Raw genomic sequence first — 12,249 nt, 5'->3', positions numbered from 1 at the left:
ACCCGAAGGAGTTTGAAGGATCCCTAGAACAGACAGAAGTTAAGGTCCGGCGAGGCGGAACGGAAGCACCTGGTGGGAGGGAGGAGGAGCCGGAAGTTGAGGCGGGGAGGGGGCGGGGGCGGGGAGGTGGAGGGAAAAGCAAGCCAGGAGGTTCTGCGGCCGCTTCTAGTAGTTTCCAGGCGCTGCCGGGCGGCTGGGTCCGCGCGGTCCTGAGGCTGTGGCTGTGGCTGCTCGGGAGCTGGTGGCGGCGCGACCGGAGAGCCGATGGCCAAGTGGGGTGAGGGCGACCCACGCTGGATCGTGGAGGAGCGGGCGGACGCCACCAACGTCAACAACTGGCACTGGTGAGGGCCAGCGGGCCAGGCCGCGGGAGCGCTCCGGCCGGGCCAGGGTTGCAGGGTTCCTGGTACCTCGGCCGGGACAAAGCTGGGGCCGAGGCAGCCTTTCCTGCCCGGAGATGGGTGTGGGTCCTTCCTGTTAACAGGGGTCCGTAGTCCCAGGTCCTTCCACCCTCCGGCCTCCGTTTCATTGGCGGGGGAGGCGGGGGGACGACATGGAGGGCTGCGCCCCAGGCGAGGGGTTTCAGATATGAGAACAGAACCCCTTGGCTGCTGCATTCAGCCTGAGCGGGGAGATGCTTCCCACTCGTGGCCGCAGGAGTCAGTGAGACCCAAACCGCCGTGGATTGTGTTGGGAGACTGCAGTGTTAGTCTCGGGAGGGTTGGAATTCCTATTTTCCGGCTTACGGGTGGAATTAAAAGTCAGCCATAGGGGACTGCTGCCTCACTCCAGAAGGCTAAGGTTTAGAACGTGTTCTGCCGGTGTCCAGAGCCCAGTGATCCTGAAGGCGCCGTGGCCTGTCACCCGGAACTATTAAGTTAGTTGTATTGTAGCTCCAGGGACTGCCCCTGGTTGCCGGGCAATCATGGTTTATAACCCAACCACTCTTAAAAGTCTGCTGTCCTTCATGAAATCCTCTACAAGTAATGTCTTATCTTTTGAGTCCAGTGAACTTTGTTCATACTGTCTTTACTGTATTTTTACTTTGTTGCAGCTCTTTTTACTGTTGTTTTCTCTACTAGTTAGAAAATGGGGAGGTAGATAGTTTTTCTTCTCTATATCTCAGCCTGCCTCCTTTCCTCTTAACACAGTGTTTGACTTAATTTTTGTTTGTTTTGAAGTGCTGGACTTACATTGTTTTCATGGCCATTTAGAGGGCATAGAATGTGTAGAGCCTTTATAGCATAGCCTGAATTTGACAGGTCAAAACACTGTGCTAATGAGATCAAGATTATTGGTTTATTCGTTACTGGACCTTTTAGCTCAATACTGCATTCTGTTGGCCCCGTTGTGTGCTCCTGACTTCAGCAAGATGTGCACAGTTTTCCACTTGGTCAGACGGGGGCGCCACGTTAAAGCGTCTAATGCTGACCCCAGCACCATCATGCTGAGAAAGGAAAGCAGAATTTTCCATTTAGTTTGAAACCACTCTATTACAGCAGTTGTCCTTATTGACATATGGGACTCCTGGTCTTCCTTTTAGGAGTCCCATACTGTCAATAAGGAGTAACACGTTTGTGGACATGCTGGAGTGGGGCTGAGGGTTTTGTGTTCTTTTCCAGCCTCCTTTAGCCTTGGATGCTCTTGCATAAAGCGAGCAGTTGTATCCTTCATTTGGCTGCTGGTCCATAGCTTTGTTTCTGTTTTGCAGGACAGAGAGAGATGCTTCGAATTGGTCCACAGATAAGCTGAAAACACTGTTCCTGGCAGTGCGTGTGCAAAATGAGGAAGGCAAGTGCGAGGTGACAGAAGTGAATAAGCTTGATGGAGAGGCATCTATTAACAATCGCAAAGGCAAACTTATCTTCTTTTATGAGTGGAGCATCAAACTAAACTGGACAGGTAAGTCTATGCTTGGCTTTCAGGACAGAGGTTAACCGCGTTTTGATTGACCTGTTCAGGAGCCGGGGAGAACAGTTTTTGAGAGGTTATGAACTTTTTTCAAGGGAGATAATGCTGTTTTGGAGTCCTATTGAAAACAGTATTGGATGCTGAAATTCTTCTGCCACTGTGGGACACTATTAATGGGTTTCCTCTCTCAGAGTCTCACAAGTCCCCAGTGATGAAGCAGCTGAGCTGCTGAATCTTTGGACCTGGTCTGTGTTGGGACATACAATGTGACATTTCTCAGACTAGCTATTTCTGCCTCTTGGATGATTTTAAAGTGGGGAGGGGGAGTTTTTTGGTTTTCTTTCTTTTTTAAAATTTTTTTTAACTCTCTCCAGTGTGACCCTAACAGTTCAGAGTGCTGTGGTAATGAAGCTTGCATGTGATTATAACTTGGGTCAGTTTTATTCTCTAGCTTAATGTCCCTTTTGTGAAGATATTAACATAGAATTGGGCCCATGGTTAGATGGTCCTGACTGTTGGGAGGCTGAATTTTAAAAGACAGTAAAGTTAAAAGGGTACATGTATGGGGCAAAGCATGAAATAAATTTTTGTTTCAATAAACATTTCTCAAGTGAATGCTAATAAAGAGGGGAAATGTATTTATCGTCTTTTTTTGTTTTTTAAACTACTAAAGCACAGCAGTCTGGAAGGAACCTTAGGTATCATCTTGCCCAGTCTCCTTTTTATAGATTGAGAAACTGAGGCCTAGAGAAGTAAAGATAAATAAGTGTTGTGTGAGTTAACTTTGAAATACAGTTAGTTCTGCTATAACGTGACACATATGTTTCTAAAAATCACCATACTATGCAGAGTCTCTCAACAAAAACCACAGGGCTTGTAGGGAAGATGGGGTTAGGGACGTGACACTATACTCAAAAGTTTTATCAGTGATTTTCTTTAAATTTAGGAATGTAAAAATTGATGGCACAGTTTACACATGTTAAATCATAAGAAATACATAAATAACATGATAAATATGATGCTTTACCTTGACAAAGACCTGAAGTTTGCTTGTGAAAGTGGGCGTCAGAAGCCTTGGGGCATGTGGGTTTTTGTGAGGTGGTGGAAGGGGAGTCACCTGAAAAGAGAAGGAGCGTTATAACACCATTGGTGGATGGCGTGGCTCCTAACACACTGTGAACTGAAGTCACTGGCAGACAGATGTTTGAGATGTGTATTTCGCGTATTCCTATACAGCTCCATTCAGCTGGGTTTGGGTTTCTTTGGGTTCACCTAGTGTTTCTCAAGGATGAAATCACATATAAGCAAACATGAAATTCATGTTATGACCAAATCGTCCCTTAATATATCAATAGTATTGGAACAAATTTGTATTTTCCAGACAAGCGTTCTAGCAGAGCTGTCTGTATTGACTATGAACCAAGTCCTCCTTAGCAGAGTTCATGCTGGTGCCAAATTCACATGATTCTTGGTCCCACACTGTAATAGCACAGCCTCAAGAAATCTGATGGGGAAGGACATTTCAGGGTGGGGGGCAGTGGCTGCATCCGGCATGGCATTCTCTCAGAATAAAGAAGGTCAGTTCAGTTGTCCAAAAGAAGCGTAAGCAGAATAGTAGTTAGCACTCCAGAGCAGAAGAGGAGGAGAGAAGAGAAGGAGGCTGATAACATTGCATTACTTTTGACAGGTACCTCTAAGTCTGGGGTGCAGTACAAGGGCCATGTGGAGATCCCCAATTTGTCTGATGAAAATAGCGTGGATGAAGTGGAGGTTTGTGCTTTCTGTTTCCTCATCTGTCTGAGTCTTCCACATCCTCTTATTCTCAGATGAGAAAAATGACCTGTCATTCAACATGACAGGCCAGGCTTGGCCCCAGCATTCAGAACCCCAGTCTGCAGATGATTCTCTGGGTCTTTGGTGCCATCGGGAGCTCCCAGAGCAGCTTGTGCTTATTTAATTACTTTGCTTTAGTGAGTAGTGTGGGTTCTAACATTAGCCACCTTTGTCTTGGCAGAGAGACCTCGAGAAGCAGCACTCATGGGGATTGTACAAAAACCTCAACCCTCATTTCCTTTGGAAATGTTAGCAGTTATCTGATTGCTCAGCACTGACATTCCACAATGTGGGTGCCTCTCAAGTTATTTACCACCTACTTCTGGTCTTTCACTCAGATTAGTGTGAGCCTTGCCAAGGATGAGCCTGACACAAATCTCGTGGGCTTAATGAAGGAAGAAGGGGTGAAACTTCTAAGAGAAGCAATGGGAATTTACATCAGCACCCTCAAAACAGGTATCCCTTGAGTACTTGCGAGTGCCTTGAGAAGATAGTTTTCCACCAGTCAGATGCTAATTAAGGGGCTTGACAGGTCTTTCTTTGGCAAATGGATAAAAATTTGGGGGGAGGAGGCTTATTTCATCTAAAAATCAGTCTATAAACCTTAAGTAAGGGAAAGATCTAGAGATATGTTGTCTAATGTGTCGGCTGTTGAGCACTTGAAAGGTGGCTAGTCCAAATTGAGATGTGCTGCGAGTACAAAAAACGCTATGGATTTTGAAGACTTAGTATTTAAAAGAAAAGTAAAATGTCTCAATAATTTTTTGATACTGATAACATATTGAAATGGTAGTTAGGATATATTAGGTTAAGTGTATCGTTAAAATTAATTTCACCTGTTTGTTGTAACGCTTTAGTGTGGCTACTAGAAAATTTAATATTACATTTGAGGTTGAGATTGTATTTCTGTTAGACTTGCTGATCTAAAGAGTTGGCAGCCCCAGACTCACCACGTGAGCATAGTGTCCTGCACCATTTTTGATGCACATTCTCCAGGGACATTCAGAGGGTTATGTGAATAGTAGTCAGCTCAGCTGTCCCCTAGAATTCTAGTTCTGCCAGTGTGTTCTGATCTTGGCGTCGGAGTACAGATGATCATCAGAGGGAACCGGTATAGAGGTGGAAACCTTTTTTGGTGGGAACCAGTGCTCTGATGCCATAACTGGTTGCGGCTGTCCTACAGAGGCAAGGCAGAGTGGAGAAAGGGGACTAAATTGCAGCTGTGGGGATCTTGGCACACTCTTGAAGTCTTTGGAAGTGCCACTGCGCTCATTGGCTGCCATCCACAGTAGACCTCACGTATGCTTAACAAGTCGTGATGCTTCTAATTGAGTCGGGTTTAAAATAATCCCAGTGAACATACTGTGTTCTGTAGCATACACTCAGATACCTGTCTGGCATAGATCAAAGTTAAAGACGCTAAAGTGGATTACTCTTCCCTCCCTTGTCGTGACCTCCATCTGAGTTAAGATGGCCATGTTTGTCAAACTACAATGAAACCCTGAGTCTCAGCTACTAAGAAATAACTTCCAAGAGCTGGGATTTTATCTTTTCAGAGTTCACGCAGGGTATGATCTTGCCTACAATGAATGGAGAGTCAGTAGACCCAGCCGGGCAGCCAGCACTGAAAACTGAGGAGCACAAGGTAACCGGTGTCCCCATGTGCTGGGGCGGGAGGCTGTCTGGAAAGGGAGTTAAGGCACTGCCTCCTTCATAAGTCTCTATATCAGCTCTTTCTCTCCCACCCTAACCTCTGACCCAGAGCTGGTGCTTTGTAGAGAGTCCACAGAGTGTAGTTGTCTGTCTCCCCATCTTTAACCTGGTGTTTATTCATTTATAACAGACCCCTTAGAGCAAATGGAAGCCATCAGGGACTTCAGAGTCCGACTGTTGCGTTTAACCCCAGTGAGGAGGTTATGAACGCAGGGTGGTCTTCACCTATATGCATCTTAAGTATTATGTCTACATTTCATACTTTGATACTAAAGGTGTCATCAAGGTATCAGGGGTTACTTAGATCACTAACTTCACCTAACAGGAGACTGATCGATTTCGCTGCATTTGCAGGGTGAGCAAATATTTTTTCTGGAGATGGAACTTGTGTGGTTTGGGTTCAGCACTTGGTTTTCAGCCCTGTTGCCCTCTTGTCAGCACACTGAAGGATATTCTGGGGGTGCTGCTTCCAGCTATTTAAGCATAGAAATTCTGCTTGAGAATCACGTGGGGCTCTTCAGAAGTACCTTATGATTTGGTGTGCCCTTCAGCAATGGGCTTTTAAATGAGTGTCACTCTTCTTTCACCTAGAGTGGCATTGAGGATTTTCTGGGAAAGTTCTCCTTCTGACTGAAGTGCCCATGCACATAAATTTCCTCTAACTCTCTGGAATAATTAGCCTTGGAGGTGAAAAAGTTTGTGAGAATGAATAGCAGGGCTATCCCTGAAGACCTGTTAATTGAGGTTTCACCATTACTCTAAACTGACAATTTCACTGCCACTTCCACAGGCTAAGTCTGCTCCTTCAAAAACCCAGGCAAGACCTGTTGGTGTCAAAATCCCCACTTGTAAGATCACCCTTAGAGAAACCTTCCTGACATCACCAGAGGAGCTCTATAGAGTTTTTACCACTCAGGAGGTAAGTATAGTCTTGTCCTTCCAGCTCCTGGCATCTGCTGTCCCGAGTGACTGGAGTTGTGGGCACATCCCCGCATTGTGCGGAGGAAGTGCTGAGTGGAACCGTGAAGCTTTCCTTGTACACTCAGAGGCAAAGGGAAAACTCTTTTGTTCAACCCACTCATCAAAGTGGATTCGTCTTCTTTTTTCCCTTTTATGCTAGTTTTGGGTCATGTAAGTGGGAACCACTGGAATCATTCTTGTTAGAAAAGTAAATGGATTCGAAATAATGGCATCCTAGGTTCAGAAAGAGTTACTTGAGTCGAAGCCTGGTCTCTAGTGGAACAGAAAAGAGCCTAAACCTGGTTCTTGGGCAGAGTAGTGTCTTTGGAAGTGAGAGCTGAGGCATACAGGTGTCAGCTGGCATTTCTCCTGGGTCCCACTGAGAGCCATGCATCTTCTTACCTCCTTTTGCTCTGCAGCTTGTTCAGGCCTTTACCCATGCTCCTGCAATGTTAGAAGCAGACAAAGGTGGCAAGTTTCACCTGGTAGATGGCAATGTCTCTGGAGAATTCACTGATCTGGTGAGTACGTGCTTGCCAGGATATAGCTTTTGTCTGGTCAGAAGAATAACATTTCCTCCTTTTCTTTTTCAGCTCTGTAGATAAAATTTAAGGCTGTAATCTCTTTGGTTAGTAAAACCTCATTTTGTTTTTCAAAAGAATGCTACAATTGAATTCTCTTGCTTTCATATAAATTTTTCTTTAGTGGGGTAAAATTGCTTCTTCCTGGAAAAATCAAACATGGAAGAGAGGTTAGATACATTGGTGGCTTACGGCTTTCCGTTTGTGGCACTGAGATTTCACGTGGGCACAGGTGACTGGACCCAACTTAGGAGTAAGAGGAGAGGCTGTGGCTGATGTCAGTGCAGGAGCTACCAACTCTGGTCCACTTTGTCCTCATCAGTAGTACAGCTGCAGATGGTGGGCTCCGTATGAAAGGCAGATGGGTGATACTTGCTAGGATTGGATACGTTGCAGTCTATAGTATAGGCTGACCTCTTTGATTATTTTAGATCCCTGAGAAACATATTGTGATGAAGTGGAGGTTTAAATCTTGGCCAGAAGGTAAGTAAGCATATGTATTTATTGCCATTGCCCCCAGAACTTTTTCTTTTCCCCTTAGCCTCAGACCCACATGGAAACCCTGGATCTGAAACCTCCTTCCCCTTTGCCTTTCCCCAGGGCACTTTGCCACCATCACCTTGACCTTCATTGACAAGAATGGAGAGACTGAGCTGTGTATGGAAGGCCGAGGCATCCCTGCCCCTGAGGAGGAGAGGACACGGCAGGGCTGGCAGCGGTACTACTTTGAGGGCATCAAACAGACCTTTGGCTACGGCGCACGCTTATTTTAGGAATAGCAGCAGAGGGTACAGCCCGCCGAACACTTCAGTCCAGCCCTCTCCTGACTGGGGCTTGTGACTTACAGGATTGCACCATCCCAACCACTAACTTGGGGCCGGGGCCCCTTCCCTTCATGTATACCTTGGGTTTGTGCATGTTTTCTGCTGGGTGGGAACAGAGGGTGATTTCTCTTTTATGTGTACATACGCTAAATAAACGTAATTTAAAAATCGTGCATGTCTGGAACCTGTGTTGACGGGGTGGCTGGTATTAAGAGTTCCCTTGAAGGTTTTGAACAAAAAAAACCAACGGAGGGGTTTTATCTCCGTTCTGCATAAGTGTATGTAATTAAGAGGCCTGAAAAGAGCCTACTTCTCACCAGCAGGCATTCCTGAGCTCATGTCCTTTCATACTGCAGACTAGCAAAACGGGTCTCTTCCCCTCACTGAGGGAAATGTGGGGTGGAGTTTCCCTGGGGTGAACGGTACCAAGAAACTTTATCGCTGGTCCAGGTGGCATCCTGGGCTTCCCACTCTGCATGGCCTCTTATCGTCTTCCAAGAAGAGGTGATCAACCAGGTGCTGGTTTGAGGCGTAGAAAGAGATTCCCCACCCTGTGACCAAGGGGAACTGTGGGCTTTGGGTTTCTGCTCACTGAGCTTCTGTTTATTGAGCGGTTACTATGTACCAGACACTGTACTAAGCAGTTCCCTTACAGTAGCTTATTTAGCCCCCATAATTTAGCCCCTATGAAACAGATACTAGCATTATTTCTGTTTTACAAGAACCTAGTCCTTGGATTTCTTAACGCATATCCCAGACCCTACAACAGATAATTTAGCAGAGTTGGAATTTGGAACAAGGACCATAACGGCAGAGCCAGTGCTCAAGTCCAAACCACTGTCTACTGCCTCGTCACGTTCATCCCTGAAAAGAAGCAGCTGCATTTCTAGCATGTTAGGCATCCTTCCTGGAATAGGAAATTCCAGGCCTGTTGTTACTCCCAGAAAGAGGAAGAAACGAATATATTTTTAAATACCTGGTTCCATTAAGCAAGTTTACTGAGCACTGACGAAGGGGTTCCAGTGGGGTCCAGATTGCCACGTTGCAGGAAGAGGTAAACTGTACCTTCACAGGGAGGGTCATTTTCCTCGACAAGCCCTGCCCTGGTGACCTCAGTGTGAGTCAGCACCCTCTAATCCAGACACTACCTCCTGCAGTTAGAGCTATTTCCTTCATCTGTCCTTGCCTGTTTTATTAGGTGGCAGTGAGGTCTGCAGGCTAATCCAACCAACATGACTTGGCCAAAATGTAATTAAAGTAGGAAATCAGTACTGATCCGGCTAATTTAGACCCCCAATATCCTCCTTCGGCTTGAATTAATCAACAAGTGCTGGGCTGAACTAATTTGCATCTAGTTCAGCATTATATCTGCTTCCTGGGGCTTCGAACAGATACTTTTTGATAAACTACCTGTGCTCTAGCTTGAATCAAATCAAGGACCCCTTGGGACTTCCCTGGCAGTCCAGTGGTTAAGACTCCGTGCTCCCAATGCAGGAGACATGGGTTCTATCCCTGGTCAGGGAACTAAGATCCGGCGTGCTGCACGGCGTGGCCAAAATCAACAAAAACAGCAAATCAAGGACCCCTCTTAACACAGAGACCAGTGACAAAAAAGGACCCCTTTCACACCTGGCGGGAGAGTTACCAATTCCAGAATACCTAGGAAAAATCTGAAGTGAAGTTTACAAGTGTCTTAGTAATAACCAAAGCACCAGGCAAAGTTCCTGTTATATGACAGCTCGGTAACATTCATATCCCCAGGACTGATGGCTGTTCCAATTTTCACCACTTCCATTTCACCGATAACATTTTGGTTAGCCATCGGAGCCTAAAAAGCAGAATGACAGAGCTAAAAACAGAACTTTGGACTTGGGTTTGAATTGTAAATGTGTCACTTCCTAACAAATTGGGCAAATTTCCTCATCTGTAAAATGGGTAGTATAATAGGTACCTATAAGAGCATTAGAGATGGATGTAGGAGCTCTGGCCCCCGGTGGCATGTTACCTGCTGACTTCTGGGCTCCCAAGCCCACACATTTTCCCTTGAGCAGGAATTGATCTTCTGAAAATCTGGTTAATTGGCCAAATTGCAAATCCTAGGCCAAGGGTTCTCCTCAACTAAGAACCTCCTGAGGGGAACCTGTTAAATGCAGGAAAGTGGGCTCCACCCCTAGATACTCTTAGTGGGTGTGAGGTGTGGCCTGTGAGCTTACATTTTAATATCCCAGGTGATATTGATACCAGGGGTGATTTTGAGAAGCACTTCAACAGGTTAAGAAAATCTAATTGTAATAGAGGAGCCAAAGAAGCACATCTGGGTCCCTTTTGTGAATGAGACAAAGGATCTGAAACATCCTGTCTTCCAAGAGACGAGGGAGGCCAGCAGGATCTGGCAGGTTTGTACTGTTGGTTGTTTTAAACCCTAGTAAGAATTCAATGTGACCAGTCTTTTTTTTTTTTTTAAATTTATTTTTGGCTGCGTTGGGTCTTCATTGCTGCGTGCCGGCTTTCTCTAGTTGCGACGAGTAGGGGCTACTCTTCGTTGCGGTGTGTGGGCTTCTCATTGCGGTGCCTTGTTGCAGAGCACAGGCTCCAGGTGCACAGGCTTCAGTAGTTGTGGCACACGGGCTCAGTAGTTGTGGCTTGTGGGCTCTAGAGTGCAGGCTCAGTAGTTGTGGCACACGGGCTTAGCTGCTCCATGGCATGTGGGATCTTCCCGGACCAGGGCTTGAACCCATGTCCCCTGCATTGGCAGGCGGATTCTTAACCACTGCAGCACCGGGGAAGCTCTCAACGTGACTAGTCTTGCCTAGCCTAGAACCTTTTACGAGGTAACCCAGAGGAGGAAAAATGGGGCAAAAACAAACATCCAGGTGGCTGGAGCAGCTAAGTTAGAAACAGCTGTGGTGTTCGTGCTGGATGCGTAGCCACGGATGGCTCCTGGTGTCCGGGATGGGAAGAACAGCCAGGTGAGCCAGGACGGCCTACACTGGACCAGAGCGGGGGAGGGTCCTCTCTGATTTCATGGGCCTCTCCTGGCTCTGACACCAGCGGCTCCTGAAATCCTCCCTTTAACAGGGTCAGTGACCCCTCTGTGATTCTTTCTGCTCACACACAGGTGTTCCCTAAGCCGGCAGCCACCTGCACAGCATCTCTTTCTCCTTTGTACAGTTTGAATAAACACCATTTTATAGCTGATCAACGCCCCAGCCCCTTCAAGGCTCCTTTTCAGCCCCCTTTTCTTTAGTTTCTCTCACCTGTGGCCTGACGTGGTAGCAATTTAGCATGTCACTTGGATTAAAAATGGGGCTGGTTAAGTTCAGTCTGGGTAATAGACAAAGCATTAGGTATAGATTAAATTTAGACAGTGTGTTTAAGTGTCAAGGTAAATTATATTAGGAAGGAGGGGAATTAGTCTGTGAAAACAGACTCTGGGATATCTCTATCTTGTTATTTATTTTTTTTAAGTTTCAGCTAAAACATAATTGAAACATTCCTGTGCTAATCGTATTGAACTCCCCAGACAAGAGACAGGGAAGGGAACTTGGCTCCCACCTAGTGACCCGAGATCCTGGCCTCTCTGACCCTGTGATATTCTAGTTGCACCAGAGTGCTGTTAGACGGTGATCCCGGACCAAACTAATAAACCTCCCTCTAGGTGTGATGTAATTGGAAATATCTGGCTTTCTGAGTTTCTCCAGGTAGTGGCTCTGAACACACCTTGTCTCATTCTGCTTCCTGATGTGACTTCCCCAAATGCCAGAAGTGACAGTGGAGTGTGTGGTAAGGGTACCAACTAAGGTAGGGGTCTCTCATAGGTGTAATTCTTGGGACAACTCTGCATTGGATCCCCTTGCAGCAAGTTGCTTGGGGAAGTGGGGTCACTTCCTCTGGCGTAAATGCAATTGATCTATCTGACCAAAGGACTTGGAGTGAATGTGCCCCTAAGGTCCTGCTAGCTCTTCCCTGCCTCCTAGGTAACCCTTTACGAGTTTGAGTAAAGATAACCAAGTAAAGATTACCTAACTGATGTTTAGTCTAAACTAAACTCTGCACCCCGGAGCTCTGCCTGCCCAGCAGGGTTAGGTAATCACAAACGCAGTCCAGGGGAGCTTAGCTTGGACTGTAAGCAAGGGCTCCCTACACCCCTCTGCTCTGCTGGGGCTCCAAATTCTTCATCAGACAGAATTTGAAAATAAAGTGCTTTATTGCTGAGGTTCCCAGAGAGTTTCAGGGCAGCTGCCTAGGGGCTAGGACTGAAGTCCCTACTTTTGGAGGCTTTCATGAACAGAGACAGTTGGGATATCAGCATTTCAACCCCGCAGAAGGCAAGAAGGTGTGGTTGCAGAGGAAAGGGGGAGATGAGGGCTGAGGGGAGGCAGGGAAGAGGCACGAGGTGTGCTGGGAGAGCTGATCATGGGCATCTC

The 12,249-nt window shown here is 46.4% G+C and overlaps 1 protein-coding gene across 1 annotated transcript; it reads left to right on the top strand.

The window, feature by feature from the left end:
* The first annotated feature begins 121 nt into the window (after nucleotides 1–121).
* Nucleotides 122–7,989, top strand: AHSA1 (activator of HSP90 ATPase activity 1). The gene is made up of 9 exons (XM_060004129.1): nucleotides 122–344; nucleotides 1,712–1,902; nucleotides 3,599–3,681; nucleotides 4,083–4,200; nucleotides 5,301–5,389; nucleotides 6,248–6,376; nucleotides 6,837–6,938; nucleotides 7,430–7,481; nucleotides 7,599–7,989. Exons 1-9 carry the CDS (start codon nucleotides 265–267, stop codon nucleotides 7,769–7,771), a joined length of 1,017 nt encoding a protein of 338 aa, XP_059860112.1. The 5' UTR covers nucleotides 122–264; the 3' UTR covers nucleotides 7,772–7,989.
* Nucleotides 7,990–12,249: the final 4,260 nt, after the last annotated feature.

Source organism: Delphinus delphis, chromosome 2 (assembly GCF_949987515.2).
Source record: "Delphinus delphis chromosome 2, mDelDel1.2, whole genome shotgun sequence".
In the NCBI taxonomy this organism is placed as follows: Eukaryota; Metazoa; Chordata; class Mammalia; order Artiodactyla; family Delphinidae; genus Delphinus; species Delphinus delphis.
Note: the sequence above shows the minus strand (reverse complement) of the source record. Positions and strands in the feature narration are given on the sequence as shown.

Bases quoted from the DNA above. Each gene is read 5' to 3' on its own strand.
- AHSA1 (XM_060004129.1), top strand. From the start codon at position 265: ATGGCCAAGTGGGGTGAGGGCGACCCACGCTGGATCGTGGAGGAGCGG. The intron at 345-1,711 runs GTGAGGGCCAGC...TCTGTTTTGCAG, and splicing joins AACGTCAACAACTGGCACTG to GACAGAGAGAGATGCTTCGA. The intron at 3,682-4,082 runs GTTTGTGCTTTC...TCTTTCACTCAG, and splicing joins ATAGCGTGGATGAAGTGGAG to ATTAGTGTGAGCCTTGCCAA.